The following is a 23,896-nucleotide window of genomic DNA, read 5'->3' on the forward strand; positions in this document are numbered from 1 at the left end:
CTGAAAGTGTCTAATTTATCAGTGGTATCATTGGATTGGCAAGCTGATACAACAGTGAGCAAGGAGAAACAGTCACTCTCTGTGGCACCTTCACTGTGTTTCATAAAGTTAGTTCTACTTCAGGGTGGGAAGAATGAGATGGCAAATACAGGAAATGATGCTAAAATAGTGAGGGGTGCAGACCATAAGGTCTCAGTCCTGATAAAAATCTCTCAGATGTTCATTCCCATCTCTATTGATGCTAAGATCAGTGCTGCAAGCTAATTAGTTTGTGTGATTGTAGTTTTTAACCAGGGCTTTACTAGTCAGTGATTTCCCCCCAAGCCCAAGTATTCTTGTACAGTCACCTCCACAAAGTTTCCCTGATCCAAGAGATTTGAAGCTTTGTTATAATTATAGGTATCAGCTTGTGGCCACTTGACTGAATTGAATTTTATCTTACTTGTATTGATTTCCACAAGGTGTACTTGCAAGAGAATATGCAAAGAAGGAATTTGCATTAAATTGGGGCAATCCTTATGAATGCCCTAGGCCATCAATGCTGAAACATTGAGTGAGACAAGGCAAATGGAGGATGCTTCAGAATCTCAGTTGGATTTAAAAAAACACATGGATTGAGAAGTGTCCAAACTGCCTGTGGCAATGCATTTTGCCAGCCATTTTTAAATCCAACTGAGATTCTGAAGCATCCTCCATTTGCCTTGTTTCACTTGATTTTCTGGGCTACAGCTGTCTTTTCAACAATCTTAGCAGACAAGGAACAAACTTCCCAAATGATTACATTTAATATTGGAAAGATTTTCTTCCATATAACCCATATGGTCCAAAATGGTTTGATTTGAGCTTGTCTGTGCCGGTATCTGGGGACAGTAACGGAGCTCCATTTGCCTTCTGCTTTTGGGAAACGTGTAGTCGCAGAGTCAGGATCTTGACTTGAGAACCTGTTGGTTACTATAAGCAACATATTGTAAGACACCAGTGCAGTCTGAGTGTTTGAAGATTCATTGGGGAGATGGGAAATAGAAGCTAAAAGCCTAAATTTCCCTCAACTTTATTTTTTTAATCTCGGTCCTGACACCTTGGTTATTGATTAATGGAACCAACTGCAAGCCTGCTTAGCTAATCACTCCTGCCGCTCCTTGAAGGACAAGCAAATGTCACTAGTTCATGGGGTATAGTTTGAAGGAAAGACGTGCATTCATTCAGCACCCTTCACATTGTGTCTCAAAGTACTTTTCAGTTAATGAAATCACCATTTTAATGTTAAAAATGCAGCAACTGAATTATGTTCAGTAGGTCCCAGAGATGGCAGTGTTATAATGGCCATATGACTAGCTTCCTGACATTGGTTAAAGGAGTAAATGTCCCTTTGACACAAGGGGGAGTCCTATTGTCTTAGAATGAGATACCTTGCTGGTTTTTTTGTAGAATTGTGTGAAGTTGATGAGAGACTTGCCTGACTAGTGAACCAAACTAATCTACAGTTCAGGATTTGAAGCTAACTTTTTGCTGTTTGATTATCCTTGAAGCATTGACTTGTGGATCACCATGTAATGTCTGAAAACTTACTTAAATGCAGACTCACGTCAAACACTTGCAAGTGATTAAATATAAGCGCTAGACGTTTAATTTCTATAACTTAAAAAAAATTACCTGTTGAAGTTTACCCAATTGAGAAGTCTATCAAATGCATCCAATGTGTCTCAGTTTGCTGTTTTCAAAATTGATTCCATTATATACAACTGGGATCCTTTTTATTGATCAGGTTTTGTACAGCGTGGTGTGGGAACTGAAATGAAGCAGACCTGGACCAGTTACTTTTTTTAAATAAAAACTGGAATTTAAAATAATGTCTGGATAATTTCTTGATTTTGTTTAGTTTTGCAATTTTCTGCAATAGTTTTACACTATTCCATTTCTCTCCTGGTTTACATTCTGGTTCCATCCTCTTAAAGCATCATTAACTGTAGTGTCTATCAGTTAGTGCTCTCCCAACAGTTAGTACTGGATGTTGTAGGAATTTTCTGCCCATTATGGTTCTGTTGGACAGAATATTCTGTAGCTGTTCAATAACCTTGCATCTATAATATAAAGTACTTTAAGTGTCATTAGTTTGCATGAGACACATGAATATACAGAGAATAGAGGCATATGGATGATGTACAGGCAGAAGAAATTTAATTTGGCATTGTGTTCAGTGCAGACAATGTGGGCCAAAGGGCCTTGTGCTGTACTGTTCTATCATCCTGTCCCCCACTACTTTGGGTTCTTTCTTGGCAATGTGCCTCTATTCATAGAGCACTACAGCACAGAAACAGGCCCTTTGGCTCATCTCGTCCATGCCGACCTGATCTTCTACCTAGTCCCATCTACCTGCACCTGGACCATATCCCTCCAAACCCCTCCCATCCATGTACCTATCCAAACCTCTCTGAAATGTTACAATTGAACCCACATCTACCACTTCTGTTGGCAGCTCGTTCCACACTCGCACCACTCTCTGAGTGAAGAAGTCTCCCCTCTGATTTCCCCTTATACATTTCACCTTTCACCCTAAGCCTATGACCTCTAGTTCTAGTCTCACCCAAGCTGAGGGGAAAAAAGCCTGCATACATTCACCCTCTCTATACCCCTCATAATTTTGTATACCTCTATAAGATCTCCCCTCATTCTCCTGTGCTCCAGGGAATAAAGTCCTAACCTGTTCAACCTTTCCCTATAACTCTGGTCCTCGAGTTCCAGCAACATCTGTATAAATTTTCTCTGCACTCTTTCCAGCTGATTGATATCTTTCCTGTAGCTAGATGGCCAGAACTGCACAATTTGGCCTCACCTGCATCTTGTGCAACTTCAACATAACATCCCAACTCCTGTACTCAATGCCCTGATTTATGAAGGCCCAAGTGCCAAAAGCTCTCTTTACAACCCTATCTTATCTGAGACACCACTTTCAAGCAACTATGGATCTGTATTCCAAGTGACTTAACCTTCTGGACTAGTTGCCCATGCGGGACTTTGCCAAAGGCCCTGCTAAGGTCCATACAGACAGTGTCCACTACCTTTCCCTCATCGACCTTCTTGGTAACCTCCTTGAAGAACTCTGTTAGATTGGTTAGATGTGACCTGCTACACACAAAGTCATGTTGACTATCCCTAATCAGGCCCTGTCTATCCAAATACTTATATATCCTGTCCCTTAGAATACCTTCCAATAATTGACCCATGACTGATGTCAGGCTCACTGGCCTATAATTTCCTGGCTTATTCTTAGAGCCTTCCTCTGGCACCTCACCTGTTTGCTAAGGACATTTTAAATATCTTTGACAGGGTCTCTGCAGATTCTGTGCTAGCCTCCTACAAGGTCCGAGGGGAAATCAGAATCAGATTTGTTATCACTGACGTGATGTGAAATTTATTGTTCAGTGGCAGCAGTATAGCGCAAAGACAATAAAAATCTACAAATCACAAAAATTAACAAATAAAGTGTATGTGTGTGGTGGTGGGGGGGAGGGGAGGAATGATGAGATAATGTTCATTGTTATAGACATGAACTGAGACAGCAACATGTGGTACAAAAGGATCCAGTGATTCAAACACATGAAACATTGTCAGCGTGGAGATAGAACAAGTAATTGGTAATGTTGGCCTTTATTGCAAGTAGTATAGAGTTTAAAGGGGAGTTTTGATGCAGCTTTAAGAGCACTGGTGAGACCTCACCTGGGAACTCTGTTCAGTATTAGCCACCATAACTAAGAAAGGCGGGAGGGAGGGGTGGAGAGGTGGGGGGAGGGGAGAGGGGGTGGAGAGGGGAGAGGGGAGGGGTGGGGGGAGGGGAGAGGGGGGGAGAGGGGAGAGAGGTGGGGGGAGGGGAGAGGGGTGGGGGGAGGGGAGAGGGGAGGGGGGAGAGGGACACCGGTGCCTATTGCTGCGTCCACGCTCGGCTCCGGCCCCGAACCGTTTCCTTCCTCCGACGTGCCTCAGTTGACGGGTCCGGCCGCAGGCGGTCGGCGCCCCGGAACCAAATCGCGTGTTCGGGGGCGGGCGGGACGCGAGTGGTGCCGGACCGGAAGTGGTGCCGGGAAGATGGCGGAGTCCGGGGTGTGGGAGAGTTTGCCGGTCCGGCTGCACCCGCTGGTCCTGGAGACGCTGCGGCGGCTGCGGTTCCCCCGCATGTGCCCGGTGCAGGTAACCCGCCCCGTCCCCGGCCCCGGCCCCGGCCCGGCGGCTGCGGTTCCCCCCGCCCCGGCCCCGGCCCCGGCCCGGCGGCTGACGGGGGGCGGATTCACCAGCCCAGGCTCCGCCGTTGTGACCCTGGGGAGAACTCCTGACCCCTCTTGGACCCACCCTTGACCTCGACCCCTGACCCCTCCCTGACCCAGGGCCCTGACCTGTCGTCACCCACCGCTGTGAGCCCTGACCCCAGTTCACTCCCGGGGAAGCAGTGGGCGCCGGGGGTGGGTCGGTGTGATCACCGGGACCCTGGGCTGTTGTCGCGGCGACATTGGGGACCCTCGTCACTGGGGTTGGGGTCTGAGGTGACCCGCTGCCTCCCAACCCTGCCCCAAAGTTCAGGAAACTGTTTTCAATCCAAATCCTTGGCGGGTCTGTCAAAGCGCAGGATGCCAGTTTCTCCGTGACGAGACCCACTTCCCACGCTCCTGGTCCCTCCACCGTCCCCTCATTGCCAGGTTGCCCAATGGATGAGCATGAATGCTGATAAGAGCGAAGTCACTTCTGGTCCCCGTCACAAACTCCTTTCCCTACCGTCTGACTCTGTTCCCTTTTGTCTGGCAATTACTTGAGTTTGAACCAACTTGCAAACTCAACATCCTATATGGTTCTGAGGTGAGATTATGATCTCACCTCTTCACCATCATCCAAGATGTACTTCTTCCACCTTTCTGTGAGTTGATATCTGGAGAACTGGGGAATAACCTGGAGCTGCTCTTCATCTGTGTTAATCCTTGTTCTGCATGGTTTAACAATCCATGCCCTGGGGGGGGGGGGGGGACAAGAAACATGAAGCAGTATCAATTTACATTTTCTTTGGTTCTTGGGCTGGGAAACGGTCTTGTTCTCTCTGCAGATCTTTAATTGTTCAACTTTTCCCTCTGGGAACATCCTTGGGTGGCTGCACTGCCACAATCCCACCACAGCACTGTTGTCAACAAATGCCAAGCTGTCCTTCGCTCGAGCCCAGTAGTGGTCAAAACAACTCCCTGGCTATATGCCACAGGGCAACATCTACAGCAGGGGTCATGGCTGACGTCAACTAACTAATTCACAAGACATATAATAGGATTGAGAAGTGTTTCTGCACGTGTGGGTTTTAGAACATAGAATGCTTGTCCATAAGCAAGGCTGGAACTTAAACTACAAAGAATTTATATTTGGAAAAAAAAAGATAGTGATGCAGATGAGGTTGGGGAGGGGGCAGGGGCTGGTTGGAGGAGGGGGTGGGGCTGGTGAGAGAAGGCAGAGTTATGATTAGAGCAGCTGGTTCCATCTGATGACCTCTCATGCTAAAGATTCAGTGAGCTGAATTTGGCACCTTTCAGATCTCAATGATGCAGCTATTATCCAGCTTGTATTGACAATAATTATTAATGGGCTGTAATTTATAACTAAAATAAATGAAAATACCGCAAATAAACAATTTTAATATAGCTGCACAGCTATTTATACATCATTTTAACTAAAGCCCTTCACTGCACTGGTACTTATATGTATGTACTGTTTCATTATTGGATAAGGGCTGAAGAATTTTCACTCACTAATGCAAGCAAATTTCAAGAGTGAACTGTCCCTGGAAAGGGTTAAAACAAAATGAGAACATCTCAGTACTTTGAGGAGAGAAACATGACTCCATCTGCCTGTGTTTTCTTGCAGTCTGCAACGATCCCTCTGTTTATGAACAACAAAGATGTGGCGGTAGAAGCTGTAAGTGACCTTGTGACCCAGCGCTTTCTCTGGAGTTTGTGGAATGTTTGATTTCACTGGGTAAACGTGTGCATTAATTTAACACAGGTGACCGGCAGTGGGAAAACCTTGGCCTTTGTCATTCCGATTTTGGAAATCCTTTTAAAGCGGGAGGAGAGGTTAAAGAAGCTGCAGGTTTGTTCCGTTGTGCTTGTAAAATTTCCTGAAAGTTGAGTTTAATTGTTGTAAAATAGATACTAATTGGATTTTATTTTGAGGGAAGGTTGGACAGGAAGAGAGAAAGGAAAGCAGCACGGAGCTTGTTGTTGGCATTCTCATTACTGAAGGAGGTTGTGGGTTTGTCCCTGCCCTGGGTTGACAGAGTGCTGCACTGCCAGAAGGGCTGATTTTCAGGGCAGTTACACCAGGGCCACTCTGCTCTGTCTGGTGGCTGCCAAAGATTCCATGGGACTATTTTGAAGAGCAGGGGAGTTCCACTTGGAATTCGGGGGCCGTATTTCATTCTTATTCATTATCACTAAAATGATGATCTGGTCGTAATTGTTTTGAGATCCGCTCGGTGAAATTTGGATGTCTCAAATCGCTAAATCTCATAAAAGGATTAAAAACTGAAACTTTTCTAGTTTTGGCAAAGGGTCTTTGACCTAAAGTGTTAACTGTTTCTCTCACCACAGATGCTGTCTGACCTGCTGAGTGTTTCAGCATTTGCTGTTTTTATTTCAGATTTCCAAAGTCTGCAGTTTTTTAATTCTCATTAAAATTTGTTAATTTAAGTTTATGTTAACTTATGTTTGTCGTTGCCTTACATGATGCTATGTGCCTGTGATGCTGCTAGTAAGTTTTTCATTGCACCTGTGCATACATGTACTTGTGCTTATGACAATAAACTCGACTGTGAGTTTGTTTCATAAGGTACTGTGCTGTTCCTGCAAAGAGCTAATTTCATGCCATTTATACCCTGTGTGTATATGCCAATGACAACAATAAACGAACCTGAAGATATTTGGGGATTATGTGGCTATTGAGACAGACTCTGATCTCTTTATTTTTTTCAGTGGCAAGGCCTGTGTTTATTGTCTTGAGCAGAGGGGCTCGCTGGCCATTTCAGAGGGAATTGAGAATCAACCAGGTTGGCAGGTCTGGAGTCACATATAGACCAGACCAGGCAGATTCCCTCAGATGTTAGTGAACCAGATGGGTTCTTACTGTGATCTGCTCATTCCAAGCCCATCATTACTAAGATGAGCTTTTTATTTAAATTTCAGATTACTAATTGAATGTTTAAATTCCAGAACTGTCATGATGTGATTTGCACTCGCCTCTGGATTACTAATCCATTTTAAAACCACCACATCTTTCTCTGTATGTGGAACCATGCAGAAATTTGTATTAATTTCTCAAAATTTGATGAGTTAATTGGGCTTTCTTATGCTGTGGCTTTGTATACATTCTACAAAATATCCCATCCAATTTAATCTCACACTTGTATAATTAAAAGTAATTAGTACTGAGTCTTTATTTTTTAAGTTTCCCAACTACTATCATGAGGGAGACACAAGAGACTGCAGATGCTGTAATCTGGAGCAAAGACAAAGACAGCGGGTCAGGCAGCATCTAGAACATAGAACAGGACAGCACAGGAACAGGTCCTTCAGCCCATGATGTCTGCTGACTATGATGCTAAATTAAACTAGACTTAACTGTCTGCATGTGATCCTCCTGTGGAGGCAGAGGGATGGTCTACGTCTTGGGCTGAGACCTTGCTTCGGGACTTTGAGGTGAGGTGGTGGTGGCCAAGGAATAGGAAGTTGGTGGAGGGCATGCGAGGTCGGTGGGAAGGCACTGGACAAGGGGAGAGAGGTCAGAGTCGAGGTATGAGGAGATAGGTTCAGTGGGGCAAACACCTTTGTTGAGGGATCTGAAAGTGGATTCTTAGCCCTGCCTCCTGATGAGCAGTCCTGTAGTCTGTCCAGTCCTGTAATCTGTCCACTGCAACATTTCCCCCATGGCTGACCATAGCAAATTTTTGAAAATCAAAGTGTTGATCTACAGCATCCTTGCCCTCCCCATTCACCAATGTGAGACCAGCTGGGCCCACGTGTCAGAGATTTGTTGAAATAAATTGTCATGGAAGTTTTTTTCATTCCTTTGAATAAGGTGCAAAGACCAATTTGTTTCTTATAGTGTATCAGTGAATGTAACAGTAGTTCAATGAAGGAAAGTTCATTTAATGTTCTGACGTTATGAAATACCTTTGACAAATGCACGTCCTTGGCTCACGTTCTGAAGAGTGACTCTTGGTTCTTTCCCTCCTCCATCCAGGTTGGGGCGCTCATTGTCACTCCAACCCGGGAGCTCGCTATCCAGATTGATGAGGTGCTCAAACAGTTCATGGTGCACTTCCCACAGTTCAGGTGAGATTGGAAACCCATCAGCTCAAGTGAATGAATGGGAGGCGTCTGTGAGCTGCAGGATTCCTGCAGTCTGCGAGTGCTGGTGTGGATGGGCTACAGGGGCTCTGTGTGTGAAAAGATTCCTTTAAAGATTTAATAATATTGTATTCTGCTTTCAGTCAGATTCTCTTCATTGGTGGAAGGAATCCAATAGAAGATGTTGAGAGGTTCAAGGAACATGGGTAAGTGTGGACTTCCTGCCTATTTACCATTCCTTCTGGGCAAGTTCCCTGTCCATTTCTGTCCCTGAGTTCTCGGCCAGTCAGTAGGTTATTGCTTACTGCCTGCTGTTCTGTCAGGCTGTGACACTCACTCAGGACTTGGACTAAGGTCCACCCCTCGATTACTTTCTGCACTGGGTTACAATTCTCCTATCTCCAGACAACCTCTCCTGTGTTGGCTGGCTGCTCCTCTCCAAGGGGCATCACAGCTGGTATTGGCTCTGCCAGGGCCAGCTTTCCTTCCCCCACTCCCCAGCCCACCACCGCAGGTGCCCAAACCATTCCCAGGAGATGTGAGTGGGCTGTGACCAGGAATGGAAAGTAGAGGCCACTGGAATGATCCAATGTGGGGAAGAATCCAACCATTAGGAAATGGCCACTGGTTTCCAACCACAGACTTTAAACTCACGACCAAAGTCTCCTCCCTCCAGGCTGTTGCTTTAACCTGGAACTCGTCGCTTTGAAGGAGCAAGAACTTTGCTGCTGAGTCACTTGTCGCTTTTACTGAACCCGTTAAACAGATCAGTTGGCTAATGGGCCAGGGTCAAGAGATGAGGTTGTTTGGTCAGTGTCTCTGTACTTGTATTCACATCAATCATAGAGATGTTGAGCACAGAGGCCCTTCAGCCCACCATATCCATGCTGACCTTGTGACCATCTACACTAATCCCATTTGCCCACATTATCCATTTATGCCTTGCCTATTTAGTGCCTGTCTCAATGCCTTTTAAATGTGATTGTATCTGATTCTATCACCTTCTCTGAGAGTGAATTCCAGATATCAACCACACTTTGTGTGAAATAAACTTGCCCCTAAAATCCCCTTTAAAACTCCTGGTTCTCAGCCTAAGCCCATGCCCTCTTGTATTTGATACCTCTACTATGGGGAAAAGCATTCTGACTGTCTTCCCTATCTATGCCTCTTAGAATTTTACCCACCTCTATCAGGCCACCCCTCAGCCTCCTTCACTCCAGAGAAAGCAAACCCAACCTGTCCAATCTCTCCCCATAACTAAATTCCTCCAATCCGGGCAGCATCCTGGTGAATCTCCTCTGCACCTTCTCCAGTGTAACCACATCCTTCCCGTAGTGTGGTGACCAGAACTGCACACAGTGCTCCAAGTGTGGTCTATCCAGTGTTTTGTGAAGTTGCAACATCATGTCCCAACTCCTATATTCTATACCCTGACTTGTGATACATGTCATATACCTTCTGCACCACCCCACCTACCCCTGCTGCCACTTCCAGGGACTTGAACCCCTAGGCCTCGCTGCTCATCAACATTCCTCAGTGCCTTTCAATCTACTGTGTATGTCCAACCCCTATTTGACTTCCCAAAGTGCATCACCTCACACTTCAGGATTAACTTGTTTTTATACTCTGTGTACACTCTGCTATTAACTGTTATAGGTTCACTGATGCTGTGATTCCTTCTCTTCCTCACTCCCCACTCTCCCTTCCAGTTTAAGTCAGTGACCCTGCAGTCTCCCTGCAATTTCTGGATCTCTCTGAGTTTCAAGTTCAATGTAAGATTACACAGGGAATTGGTGCCAATTATTCAGGATCTTCCTCAGATTGAAGAGAGAGATCCTGCAGTCCCCTGACATTTTGCCCTTCGCACATCACAGCCAGTGAAGGACTATGAAAGAGCGGTCACTGTGGAGACTGAGGGAATGTGGCATTCAGTTTGCACACAGTGAGAAACAGCCTGATGATGGGCAGGGTTCTCTCTTTCTCTTCAAATGGTGCTGGGGACCCTTTGCGTCCACTTGAGAGTAGACAGTACTTCAGTTTAACATTTGAAGTACCGTGCCCCTGACGGTGCAGTATTCCTTGGTACGGCCTTGGGAAGTGTTGCCTGGATTGTGTGTTCAGCCACGAGGCTTGACCCATGATCCTCACTCGGGGTCAGAAGTGTAATGGGTGAAGCCTTCCCTAACGATGGAAGCTTGCAATAACTGGCAGCTGTGTTTATACAGAGAGACAGGCTTGATTGCTGTGTTCTCCCCACAGAGGGAACATTGTGGTGGGCACCCCTGGCCGGTTGGAAGATATGTTCAGACGGCGGGCAGACGGTCTGGATCTCGCCAGCTGTGTGAAGAGCCTGGACGTCTTGGTGCTGGACGAGGCTGACCGGCTCCTCGATTTGGGGTTTGAAGCAAGGTGAGGTTCTTGGCCACAGCAGCAGTGCGTTCGGGAGAAGGGTAGGGGGTGGGTGAACTGGGTGCCAGTTTTAAATGCATTCAGTGATGCTGAACATAAAGGCTGTGAAACTGCCACTGGCAGGGAGAGTGATGAATACCGGCCGGATGTTGTGGGCCGGCCTCTGCTGTAGCTGTGACATCACAGAATCCTCACCTCTGTCTGTTGTGATGCTGCAGCTTGAACACCATCCTGGGCTTTCTGCCGAAGCAGCGGAGAACTGGGCTCTTCTCCGCCACTCAGACCGATGAGGTGGAGAACTTGGTGCGAGCAGGTCTGCGTAACCCCGTCCGCATCACAGTGAAGGAGAAGGGAATGACGGCAGACAGCACCCAAAAGACACCCATCCGGCTGCACAACTGTTACATGGTAGGATCCCACAGGAAGTCAGGAGAGGTGGTAACATGTCGGTCACTCTGCATATCCCACACTGTCCCTGACGCTTAACGTCAAACAGACCTCCTGCAAGCTGTTACATCTTGCCATACTTTCTCTTTGAAATCTTGTTCCTTTTCATAATTTTCCATTTTGTTTCATTTTTTTCTCCATTTGAATTTATTGTCTGTTCTTCTCTTTGTTTTAAGGAATCTTATCCTGCCTTCAAAGAAATGTGACGCTCTGTCTGTGTGCTTCAGCTTTCTGCCCAATCACTTCCCCTTCCAGTACCTCTGTCGCCTGCTGTTTATGGTTCACACTGTTTGTCGAGCTCCCTCTGCCCACAGGTCAGCTCCTTCCACACATTCCCCCTCACTCCCAGCATCTGATGATTCCGCCAGTCCAACTATTCTAAGTGTTGTCCATTCTGGTGTGAGGGTCAGCCTGTGGGAAAGGGTTTCCTCCTGAGGGAAGGAGGCAGTGGGGACTGAACAGAGGAAGGATGGGAGGACGCTGATGCGCAGAATAAGGACATCAGAGACTGCAGACGCTGGAATCTGGAGCAACAAGCAAAGTGCTGGAGGAACTCAGCGGGCCAGGCAGCATCTGTGGGGGAAAATGGACAGTTGACGTCTCTGGACAGTCCAGATGAAGGGTCTCAACCTGAAACGTGGATTGTCCATCTCCCTCCACAGACGCTGCCTGACCCGCTGAGTTCCTCCAGCAGTTAGTTCTGAGTGGAAGTGGAGGATAAACAGCATTGTTGCAAAAAAAAAAGAAAATGCCGGAAGTACTTGGCATTTGTGGGAGGGAGGGGGTTAATGTGTGACCACAACGAGAAAATGTCAGCAAGCAGGCATGGTTAACTTGTCGAGAAGGGTGGAGATAACAAAGACAATGACACGGTGTTGGTGTCGAGGGAGGGTGCTGGAGGCTCAATAATGGCAGCTGAGAGAACAGGGAGAAAACGTCTGGGAACTGTGGGATCCAGGGCACAGCGGCTGCTGAAAACTGAAGTAAAAGGGAATGTTAGAAAAGCCCAGCAGTTCAGGCAGCATCTGCAGAGAAAGAAAACCTGAGTCAGCGACCCCGAGAGCTGTGGTACATTGAGCTTATGTTGGGCTTCACTGTAACCGTGTGAAGCCCACAGGGACGGGGCAGTGGGATGGAGAGTTCAAGTGAGAGGCAGCTGGGAGCTCAGGGTCACCTGTGGAGGTGTGCTGCTATACAGAGGGACCACAGCATCAGCACTGAATGCACCAGTCCAAGCTGGGAGAATGCAAGTGAATCATTGCTTCACCTGGAAGGGCTGTTTGGGTCCCGGATGGTGGGAAGGGAAGGGGCGGTAGGACCAGTGTTGGATTTGCTGCAGCTGTCTGGGGGGGTTCCCAAGGACGGGGACTTGTGTGTGGAGAAGGAAGAACGGACCCTGAGTCACACCGGGAATGTTGGTGGGAGGAGAGGTGGTGGAATCCCACTGGAAGTGGCAGAAACTGGAGGATGAGCCGGTGAACGTGGAGGCTGGTGAGTGGAAGGGTTATGGTCGGCTGATCCTTGCTCTGTGGCAGGAGAGGGATGAGGCCAAAGATACGGGAAATGAAACCAGTGTGGTCGAGAGCCCGATCAGCACTGGGAGAGCGGAGGCCACAGATAAGGGAAAAGGAAGATATGGGATGGAGAACCTGGGAGAATGGACTGGAGTCCTTATGGGAAGCAGGATGTGATGAGTTGTAGTTGTGGGAGTCTGGGGGCTCAGAATGGATGTTGGTCTCCCAAGGGGAGGCAGGGAGTGTGGGCGATTGTTCTCCCTGTCTCTGTGTGCCTGCTCCAGTACTGCTCCCCAATCGTACCGTGTGCAGGAGGTGGCCCTGTCCCCGTGGCCCTGACTCCTCGCCCTATCCCTGCCTCTCTGTTGCTGCAGTACCCTCTCTCCACCTGTCTGCACCTTCGTCCATCCACATTGTTGTTGGGGGGTGGGATCCGTACTGGAGAGACTGGGGAAGAGGTGTTTGGCTCTCAAATAGAGGAAGCTAGGAGTAAGTACCATAGGCAGGTGATAGAGAAGGGAAGTGTTCAGGCAGGCTTGAGATGTGTCTATTTTAATGCAAGGAGTATTGTGAACAAGGCGGATGAGCTTAGAGCTTGGATCGATACTTGGAGCTATGATGTGGTGGCCATTACGGAGACTTGGATGGCTCCGGGGCTGGAATGGTTACTTCAAGTGCCGGGTTTTAGATGTTTCAGAAAGGACAGGGAGGGAGGCAAAAGAGGTGGGGGAGTGGCACTGTTGATCAGAGAGAGTGTCACGGCTACAGAAAAGGTGGACGTCATGGAGGGACTGTCTACGGAGTCTCTGTGGGTGGAGGTTAGGAACAGGAAGGGGTCAATAACTTTACTGGGTGTTTTTTTTTACAGGCCGCCCAATAGTAACGGATATCGAGGAGCAGATAGGGAAGCAGATCCTAGAAAGGTGTGAGAATAACAGAGTTGTTGTGATGGGAGATTTTAATTTCCCAAACATCGACTGGCATCTCCATACAGTGAGGGGTTTAGATGGGGTGGAGTTTGTTAAGTGTGTTCAGGAAGGATTCTTGACACAATATGTAGATAGACCTACAAGAGGAGAAGCTGTGCTTGATTTGATATTGGGAAATGAACCTGGTCAGGTGTCAGATCTCTCAGTGGGTGAACATTTTGGAGATAGTGATCATAATTCTATCTCCTTTACGTTAGCACTGGAGAGAGAGAGGAACAGACAGACTAGAAAGGCGTTTACTTGGAGTAAAGGGAATTATGAGGCTCTCAGGCAGGAAATTGGAAGATTAAATTGGGAACAGATGTTCTCAGGGAAAAGTATGGAAGAAATGTGGCAAATATTCGGGGGGTCTTTGTGTGGAGCTCTGCAAAGACATGTTCCGATGAGACAGGGGAGTCATGAGAGGATACAGGAACCGTGGCGTACGAAGGCTATAATAAATCTAGTCAAAAGGAAAAGAAAAGCTTACAAAAGGTACAGAGAGCTAGGTAATGTTAGAGATCTGGAAGAGTACAAGGCTAAAAGGAAGGAACTTAAGAAAGAGATTAGGAGAGCCAGAAGGGGACATGAGAAGGCCTTGGCGGGCAGGATTAGGGAAAACCCCAAGGCGTTCTACAAGTATGTGAAGAGCAAGAGGATAAGATGCGAAAGGATAGGGCCTATCAAGTGCAGCAGTGGGAAAGTGTGTATGGATCTGGAGGAAATAGCGGAGGTACTTAGTGAATACTGATTTAAAGTATTCATTACGGAAAAAGATCTGGGGGATTGTAGTGGGGACTTGCAGCGGCCTGAAAAGCTTGAGTATGTAGATATTAGAAAAGAGGTGGTGCTGAAACTTTTGGAAAGCATCAAGTTGGATAAGGCGCCGGGACCGGATGAGATGTACCCCAGGCTGCTTGTGGGAGGCGAGGGAGGAGATTGCGGAGCCTCTGACGATGATCTTTGCGTTGTTGATGGAGACGGGAGAGGTTCCGGAAGATTGGAGGGTTGCGGATGTTGTTCCCTTATTCAGGGAGGGGAATAGGGATAGCCCAGGAAATTATAGACCGGTGAGTCTTACCTCAGTGGTTGGTAAGATGATGGAGAAGATCCTGAGAGGCAGGATTTATGAACATTTGGAGAGGTATAATATGATTAGGAATAGTCAGCATGGCTTTGTCAAGGGTAGGTCCTGCCTTACGAGCCTGATTGAATTTTTTGAGGATGTGACTAAACACATCGATGAAGGGAGAGCAGTACATGTAGTGTGTATGGATTTTAGCGAGGCATTTGATAAGGTACCCCATGCAAGGCTTATGGAGAAGGTGAGGAGACATGGGATCCAAGGGGACATTGCAGTGTGGATCCAGAACTGGCTGGCCCACAGAAGGCAAAGAGTGGTTGTTGAAGGGTCATATTCTGCGTGGAGGTCGGTGACCAGTGGTGTACCTCAGGGATCTGTACTGGGACCCTTACTCTTTGTGATTTTTATAAACGACCTGGATGAGGAAGTGGAGGGGTGGGTTAGTAAGTTTGCGGATGACACGAAGGTTGGGGGTGTTGTGGATAGTTTGGAGGGCTGTCAGAGGTTACAGAGGGACACAGAGAGGATGCAAAGTTGGGCTGAGAAGTGGCAGATGCAGTTCAACCCAGATAAGTGTGAAGTGGTTCATTTTGGTAGGTCAAATATGTTGGTGGAATATAGTATTAATGGTAGGACTCTTGGCAGTGTGGAGGATCAGAGGGATCTTGGGGTCCGAGTCCATAGGACGCTCAAAGTGGCTGCGCAGGTTAACTCTGTGGTTAAGAAGGCATATGGTGTATTGTCCTTCATCAATCGGGGAATTGAATTTAGGAGCCGAGAGGTATTGTTGCAGCTATATAGGTCCCTGGTCAGACCCCACTTGGAGTACTGTGCTCAGTTCTGGTCGCCTCACTACAGGAAAGATGTGGAAGCCATTAGAGAGGGTACAGAGGAGATTTACTAGGATGCTGCCTGGAATGCAGAGCATGCCTTATGAAAGCAGGCTGAGGGAACTCGGCCTTTTCTCCTTGGAGAGACGGAGGATGAGGGGGGACCTGATAGAGGTGTATAAGATGATGAGAAGTATTGATTGGGTAGATAGTCAGGGGTTTTTCCCCAGAGCTGAAATGGTAGCCACAAGAGGACATAGGTTTAAGGTGCTGGGGAGTAGGTATAGAGGAGATGTCGGGGTAAGTTTTTTACTCAGAGAGTGGTGAGTGTGTGGAATGAGCTGCCGGCAACGGTGGTGGAAGCGGATACGATAGGGTCTTTCAAGAGACTGTTAGATAGGTACATGGAGCTGAATAAAATAGAGGGCTATGGGTAAGCCTAGTAATTTCTAGGTTAGGGACATGTTCGGCGCAGCTTTGTGGGCTGAGGCCCTGAATTGTGCTGTAGGTTTTCTATGTTTCTACATCCCTTTGTTCTCAATTATTGTGATGTTTGCTTTGCAGATCTGTCGAGCAGACGAGAAGTTTAATCAGTTAGTTGCCTTCCTCCGGAAGCATAAAAAACAGAAACATCTCGTCTTCTTCAGGTAAACGTTCCTCCCACTGAAAACGTCATGTTTTTCATTTTCATTCTGTGCCATGTGGTAAAACTCTGGGGCCTTTGGTGGTGTCGGACTGGCGGATTGGATGCTATCTCCACCCCCGACTCGCTTCTAATTCACTTCCCTAAGATGCTGGGCAGTTTTACAATAAATCTTCCAGCAAACCAAGTAAGTTTAAAGGGAGCACAGGAACCGGGGCCCCTGGGAGTGGAGGGAGGGATGGCGGGATCTGGTGCCCTGGTGAGCTTAACAGACCACTAACATTCCAAGAACAACCATGTTTAAGATACAATGTGTGTGGCAGCTACAATACAAACAAGAACAGCATTTACACAGCAAGATTTCACAAACAGTAATGCATTGAATGAACAGTGAAGAGTAAGGAGCCTTGTCTTCAGCTGCAGCAGGAGATGGATCCAATGGAAAGTTGGGCGGAGTGTTTGCGGATGGAATTTAATCCCGACAAGTGTGAGATGATGCCTGTTGGGAAGTCAGCTCTTCCCTGGGTTACGGCAGGTTCCATTCCTGTCAACTGTTCATAATCTGAACAGGCTTGGAGGATTGGAGAACTTTAGTTATGGGAGAGATTGGAGAGGCTGGGCTTGTTTTTCCTGGAGCGAAGGAGGCTGAGGGGTGACCTGATAGAGGTGTAGGAACAGATAGGGCAGATCGTCAATCCTTTTCCATGGTATGGGTATCAAACACGAGAGGGATTGGGCTGAAGGTGAGAGGGAGGAGATTTAAAGCAGTTTTAAGGGGAAAGTTTTTACAGAGACTGTGGGTGATATCTGGAACTCGCTGCCGGAGGAGGTGATGGGCTCGGATACATCACCTTTAAAAGGCATTCAGACAGGCACTTAAAGCAGGATATGAACTCCTGCAAATGGTGTAGATGGGCAGAAGGGTTGGCATGGCCATGGTGGGCTGAAGGGGCTGTTCCTGTGCGGAACAACCCAATGACTCAGTGACTACGACTGAATCTGTTTTGGATGGAGGTTGTGGGTTGATGTTGGTCTGGTCACTGGGAGAACTCCCTCCCACCAGAGGTGGGGAGGTATTGGTATGAGGTTTACTACCTCAGCATGTGGAACGTCCCTGATGTCAGCACAGATGAGCGCCTAGATCCTGCACCAGGATTTGAGCCATGACTTTCAGGCTTGGTGAGATATTGCTCTGTAACTGAAGTGAGGCTGCAAATCTTTTACAGTGGATCTCTGCCTGGCCTGCACAGACCAGCCTCAGTACAATACCGGCTGGTTTCCTCTCGTGTTTGGCTGCAGCACCATTGTTCTGACAGGAAACGTGTGGCACAGTTTGTCGTTCTGCTCTTGAACCCACAATGCCTAATCCTGAGCAAAAAACAAACTGCAGGAGGAACCCAGTGGGTCAGGCAGCTTCTGTGAAGGGAAACAGACAGTCGACGTTTCTGAGTTGGAGTCCAGGTGAAGGGTCTTGACCTAAATCGTTGACTGTCCATTTCCCTCCTCAGATGCTGCCTGACCCTTAGATCCTGTGGCAGTTTATGTGTTGCTCCAGATTCCAGCGTCTCCATCCCTGGTGTCTCCATGGTTAGTCCTGGCCTCGTCCACTTTCCCGCCCAACCCAGACTGCAGCCTTGTATGTACAGGCCCCTGCATTACAGGAGTGTTAAGTTCCTGAAAACTCTCCATATTGCGATCTTCCGTAATGCAAAGCTGTGCCATCTGAGCTTACAACACGAAATGCAAGTTGAAAAAAATAAATTTTGTGTTTATCCATTTACTTCTTTTCCCCACGTAAATTCCATGAGAGTGTACTTCATTCTGTATCGCAAAGTTTTGGATAGTGTGTGAATTCTGTAATGGTGAATATCTGTGACCCAAATGGCCATAACGTGGGGGTGGCCTGCACTCAACTGAGCATCGATAGCCCTCTGAGGTACGGAGGTCTGAGGATTTGGTAGGAAATGCCTTGTGCACAACACAGGCAGAACAAGGATGGAACAAGGTTTTGCTATGAATCCACTCTGGGTGGCAGTGTGAGGATTAGGATCATAGACCCAACCGCGGTGTCTGTTACTCATTTATTTACTGAGGAGAAGTGCAGTTTGTTCCATCATGGTTGTGAATCTATGAGAATGTGATGTTGTTCTGAAGCTTGGAGGGGATTTGGGGCCTCCCTGTCTGGTCACCTGTTCCTTCCTCAGTTTAACTGAGTTGTTCATTTGTTTCAGTACGTGTGCTTGTGTTGACTATTATGGGAATGCACTGGACAAGGTGGTGAAGAACGTCCGAATCATGTGTATCCATGGGAAAATGAAGCACAAACGTCAAAATATCTTCACAGAGTTTCGGCAGCTTGAAAGGTAAAGGTTTAGGTTGAGGGAAACACTGTGTTCGGATCTCACTGGGGGAGCCAGTCCCTGAGCCACAGAAAGGCTGCAGATGTGTGGTGTGTAAGCTGCTCCCAGGGGAAGCAGCGTTGGGATGCTACGGAAGGTTTAAGGGGCACGAACAAAAGTGAAAGCTTCCACTTCTGAGCTTAAATCCACTAATTAATGTCTTGCGGTAGGTATGAGCAGACAGGACCTTGACTGGGATGTGTAGGTATGAGCAGACAGGACCTTGACTGGGATGTGTAGGTATGAGCAGACAGGACCTTGACTGGGATGTGTAGGTATGAGCAGACAGGACCTTGACTGGGATGTGTAGGTATGAGCAGACAGGACCTTGACTGGGATGTGTAGGTATGAGCAGACAGGACCTTGACTGGGATGTGTAGGTATGAGCAGACAGGACCTTGACTGGGATGTGTAGGTATGAGCAGACAGGACCTTGACTGGGATGTGTGAGTATGAGCAGACAGGACCTTGACTGGGATGTGTGAGTATGAGCAGACAGGACCTTGACTGGGATGTGTAGGTATGAGCAGACAGGACCTTGACTGGGATGTGTGAGTATGAGCAGACAGGACCTTGACTGGGATGTGTGAGTATGAGCAGACAGGACCTTGACTGGGATGTGTGAGTATGAGCAGACAGGACCTTGACTGGGATGTGTGAGTATGAGCAGACAGGACCTTGACTGGGATGTGTGAGTATGAGCAGACAGGACCTTGACTGGGATGTGTGAGTATGAGCAGACAGGACCTTGACTGGGATGTGTAGGTATGAGCAGACAGGACCTTGACTGGGATGTGTAGGTATGAGCAGACAGGACCTTGACTGGGATGTGTGAGTATGAGCAGACAGGACCTTGCTGTTACCTGCTGACTGTGACCTCAGTCAATTAGAAAAGAGAAGAATTGACTGGACGAGGAGAAAGTAATGGAAACGAACTGATTGGATTGTTCTGTAAGGAGGCAGCACAGACCGTGGGCTCGGTGCTGAATCAGAGATGGCACAGAAACAGGCCCTTCAGCCCATCGAGTCTGCACTCACCACATGCCCACATTTCTTCCCCACCATCCCATCAGTTCTCCCCAGATTCTCCCACTCATATACACAACTTACAGCAGACAACTAATCTACTAACCTGCACATCTTTGGGATGTGGGAGGAAGCTGCAGCACCTGGGGGGGAGCCGGGGGGAGAATGCGCAAACTCCACGCAGACAGCGCCCAGGGTCAGGATTGAACCTGGATCACTGGAGCTGCCAGCTGTGTCACTGTGCTATCCTGTGGTGATTCTGTGACTCCACCGCAAACACACACCCAGGTGTTTAGGTTGGGCAGTGCAAGTAGAAGTGTTGCTGGTACCTGTCGGACAATGTCAACCAGCACCCTGTAGGTGTGGTTGACGGTGATGTACACCGCTCTATGGTTTAAGTCGGACACTACAATCTCAGGTTTATTGGTATAAGTAGGACAGAAAACTACTCCTTAATGCTTTCCTCTTCCTACACTCTGACTATCCCTCTGATTGTTTCCAGTGGTATTTTGGTTTGCACGGATGTCATGGCTCGTGGTATCGACATCCCAGAGGTTGACTGGGTCCTGCAGTACGACCCTCCCAGCAGTGCCAGGTACTTGCACTCAGTCGCTGTGTTGGGGTCTAAGGGGCAGAATAAATTACGTCTAATGACACTCAGATTGAAACCGATCCCGTAATCTTAGAATGGGTGTTATATCTGTTAAAACTCAGCCTTGCATGCTGATTGGAATGTATTCTGTGGGCTCTGCCAAGGTTGATTGTGAACATCTCTGGGTGTGTTGTGTTGCTTCTCTAAGGTGGGGACATTCAGTTAGTGGTTGGACACCTGTGGGTTTTGGACACCACTTTGCTGATACCAGTGATTGAGTTACTGGTGTTTGAAGACCGTGTTTTGTTTTGTAGTGCCTTTGTCCATCGCTGTGGACGAACAGCTCGCATTGGTCACCATGGCAATGCTCTGGTGTTCCTACTTCCCATGGAGACAACTTATGTCAACTTCCTATCCATTAATCAAAAGGTATGTCTACTTTTTCCAAAGTGTAACGATGTAATCAGATTTAGGTTTGGACCTCCTGGTCGATGTAATGTGACTGGTGCCAATGCAAGGGACTGAGAGACCAGCCAGCATAGTTTTAGGCAGCATCACCAATAGATTCATAAGGTGACACCGTCTGTTGTGAGTTTATGCCTCTGTTTATGAAGTATTTTATAAAACTCAAAACTGGAAACTTGTGTATAAGGAGATATGCTTTTGGTTAGGTTTAACTGCTGTGTTGAAACTACTTCTTATGTTAACAAAGCCTTTGATCTTCAAAAATCAGTGATCCAGTTTTGTATGAAACAGGATGTTTAGTACCTGTGTAAATGAAGGACGTGTTGTGGTCCTGGAGCCCTATCTTTTCTTTCAGTGAATTTGTTCTCTGTTTAGTGTCCAATGGAGGAGATGAAGCTGATGAAGGATTCTGTTGACGTGCTGCCGAACCTGAAGAAGTTGGCTTTAACTGACCGAGCTTTCTTCGAAAAAGGAATGAAGGCCTTTGTGTCTTTCATTCAGTCTTATGCCAAACACGAGTGCAGCTTGATATTCCGGATGAAAGGTAACTGGACAGTTTCATCGCGCGGGTGACCTCTCGGCTCACTGCAGCCAATGTAAATGTGCACCGGGATCCCGGAGAGAAGCCTGCCACTTAGCCAGGGGAAGGCACTTTAATGTTAACAGGAACTTGCCACAGTTGCAGCAATTGATCTTAATCCTGAGCCCAGCATCCAGCTGTTGTTGGCAGCAGTTAGGGCAGTGGAGTTACAGATTTCCAAACATTTCCTGATTCCATTCCTGTTCCCAGTGTTCAGTTTGTTCCCCTTTTGAGTTTCACCCGCCTGAGGAAATGGGATTCAATAGGCATGCTGCAAAGGATCTTTGATCACCTACTCACCCGGATCGGACTATTCCTGAATCTCTGATGTTCCGGGGAATATCAGACTTGACTCTAAAGGCCCATTTTTAATACCCTTTACGTCTGCCCTTTGTTCCTCTTCCCCAGTTCCTGAGCTCCCAGCCTCGCCCTCAGCACTCGGACGCTCCCATTTACAAAATTCTCAATGCCTTGCTTGTGATCTGATGTCGAAGGCTCCGCACCAGATCCCACATCCTCCAGCTTTGCCCTTTCATTGTTTAAGGCCCAGGATAATTTCCATTTCCTCCTCCACTCTAACAGAGCCTCAGGTGTTGATTCTGCAACGATTTCTTTTCCAGATCTGGATTTTGCAGCAGTTGCCAGAGGCTTTGCTCTCCTTAAACTGCCCAAGATGCCAGAGTTGAGAGGAAAAAGTTTTCCTGGTTTTATTCCTGAGAATATCGACACTGATTCCATCCGGTACAAGGACAAGAACAGAGAGAAGCAGCGGCAGAAGTTGTTAACAGAGCAGGAGAAGCAGCAAACTGGAACAAAGAGGAAACTTGTGAAAAATAAGCCCTGGTCAAAGCAGAAAACCAGGAGAGAGAAGAGGAGAAAGCAAGCGATCAAACGGAAGGTGGGTTTAACATGGGAGAGGGGATGCTGGAGAGGAGCACGTCGACATCGAGTTTATGGGATGCACAGGTGTAATGAAAAGCTTGCAGCAGTGTCACAGGCACAGGAGGTGGGAGGGGATGAGCAGTGGTCACGGCTGGTGAGAGTGGGATGGGATTGGCAGGGCTGGGGAGCCAGGGTGCCTATCTTGGTATTTCCTTTGTGTAATATTGACATTTGAAACTCTCAATGTGGTCAAGAGTCCAGTGGAATGTTTTTATTGATGACCTTCTGATGTGAATGTTTTCACATAAATTCTCCTTCAGTGTGAGAGATATTTGTGGCAATTGAAGGTGACAGAATATGGAGAACCTGTGGATACAAATGGCCTTCTAACCTTCACCTCCCCAGTCACGCACTCCCTTCAAATTAAACACTGGTGTTAGACGATCACCAGTCAGTTATCCAGGCTGCAACCTGGTAATAAAGATACTCATGGGCAGCCTCTCTCCTCTGCACTTCTCACTGCCACTCCGCCGTGAGGAGAATAATTCCTCCAATTAAAGAAATCAATTCTTTCCATAGTGAACCTTGTTGAGACTCTCCCAGGTCTGGAATCCTCAGGTTGTGTTGGGAAGGTGCAACTGGTCTGTTTCTACTTTTACACCATTCATGCAGCTGGTAAACTACAGTGGTGTGTGTAAACCCTTCCCTGGGTCTGTAAACAGCTGGTAAACTACACTGTGTGTATAAACCCTTCCCTGGGTCTGTAAACAGCTGGTAAACTACACTGTGTGTGTAAACCCTTCCCTGGGTCTGTGAACAAGGTTCTGGGGAATACTTGGTTGGCTTCAAATTGGTACATTTGCTCAATCTCAGTGATTCTCACAGTCCCATTTCTTTTCCCAGGGATCAGACAGGGAGGAAGAGGATATTGATGAACTTCTCAATGACACCAGATTATTAAAGAAGCTGAAGAAGGGGAAGATCAGTGAGGAAGACTTTGAGAAGCAGCTGATTGGGACGTGAATTGTGGCTGAAGCAGAAAGTAGTCGGCCATGTAATATTCTGTGAATAATTCCTCAGCACTTTGTTTTACTTTAAAACATGCTACATTAAAATCCAGGTTTAATATAAATTCCCTATAATATTAGTGGGAGAATCTATTGAGGTGAGTTGTGGACAGTAGTAAAACCTGTTTGATCTCATCCCTTTGCTATTTCCTGAAGAATCATTCTGGAAAAGTTATTCGGCCCACCCTGTCCGTGCTGACTAGGGGCACCTCCCGTACTCGTCCATCTCCAGCACCTGGCCTGTAGCCCTCCATCCCTGGGCGATTCAAGTGCTCAGCTCAACATTTCTTAAATACTGTCAGCAACTCTGCTTCCACCACTCTCTCAGGCAGTGTGTTCCAGGTACTTCCCACTCTCTGGGTGAAGAACATCCCCTTCAGATCCCCTCTCAAGTCTCTTCCCCCTTAGTCTAAATCTGTGTCCTCTAAGTTTTATCCACGTCTGATGTAGGCAAAAGTTTCCTGCAATCGACCCTATCTATACCCCTCATAATTTTATATCCCTCAGTCACGTCTGCACTTAACATCATCACCTATCCCCATCCCCACCACCCCCACCCCCACCCCCAAAGTGAGAACAGACCCAGCCTTTCCAGTCTCTCCTCAAAAGTGAACTGCTCCA

General features: G+C 47.3%; 1 protein-coding gene across 1 annotated transcript; it reads left to right on the forward strand.

Moving 5' to 3' along the window:
* The first annotated feature begins 4,048 nt into the window (after nt 1–4,048).
* ddx55 (DEAD (Asp-Glu-Ala-Asp) box polypeptide 55) lies at nt 4,049–23,784 on the forward strand. Its single transcript, XM_052031893.1, has 14 exons — nt 4,049–4,185; nt 5,890–5,940; nt 6,028–6,114; nt 8,263–8,354; nt 8,513–8,575; nt 10,629–10,778; nt 10,997–11,186; nt 16,186–16,268; nt 18,496–18,627; nt 20,192–20,284; nt 20,596–20,710; nt 21,122–21,290; nt 21,947–22,224; nt 23,112–23,784. The coding sequence occupies exons 1-14, from the start codon at nt 4,084–4,086 to the stop codon at nt 23,229–23,231; spliced, it is 1,725 nt and encodes a 574-aa protein (XP_051887853.1). The 5' UTR covers nt 4,049–4,083; the 3' UTR covers nt 23,232–23,784.
* The last annotated feature ends 112 nt before the right edge of the window (nt 23,785–23,896 follow it).

The sequence above is a fragment of the Pristis pectinata genome, chromosome 17, assembly GCF_009764475.1.
Source record: "Pristis pectinata isolate sPriPec2 chromosome 17, sPriPec2.1.pri, whole genome shotgun sequence".
In the NCBI taxonomy this organism is placed as follows: domain Eukaryota; kingdom Metazoa; phylum Chordata; class Chondrichthyes; order Rhinopristiformes; family Pristidae; genus Pristis; species Pristis pectinata.

What these genes read in the sequence shown, in the direction of transcription:
- ddx55 (XM_052031893.1), top strand. Translation starts at nt 4,084, where the DNA reads ATGGCGGAGTCCGGGGTGTGGGAGAGTTTGCCGGTCCGGCTGCACCCG. An exon ending in GTGCACTTCCCACAGTTCAG is followed by an intron (nt 8,355 to 8,512) that starts GTGAGATTGGAA and finishes TTCTGCTTTCAG; the next exon opens with TCAGATTCTCTTCATTGGTG. An exon ending in GAGAGGTTCAAGGAACATGG is followed by an intron (nt 8,576 to 10,628) that starts GTAAGTGTGGAC and finishes TTCTCCCCACAG; the next exon opens with AGGGAACATTGTGGTGGGCA.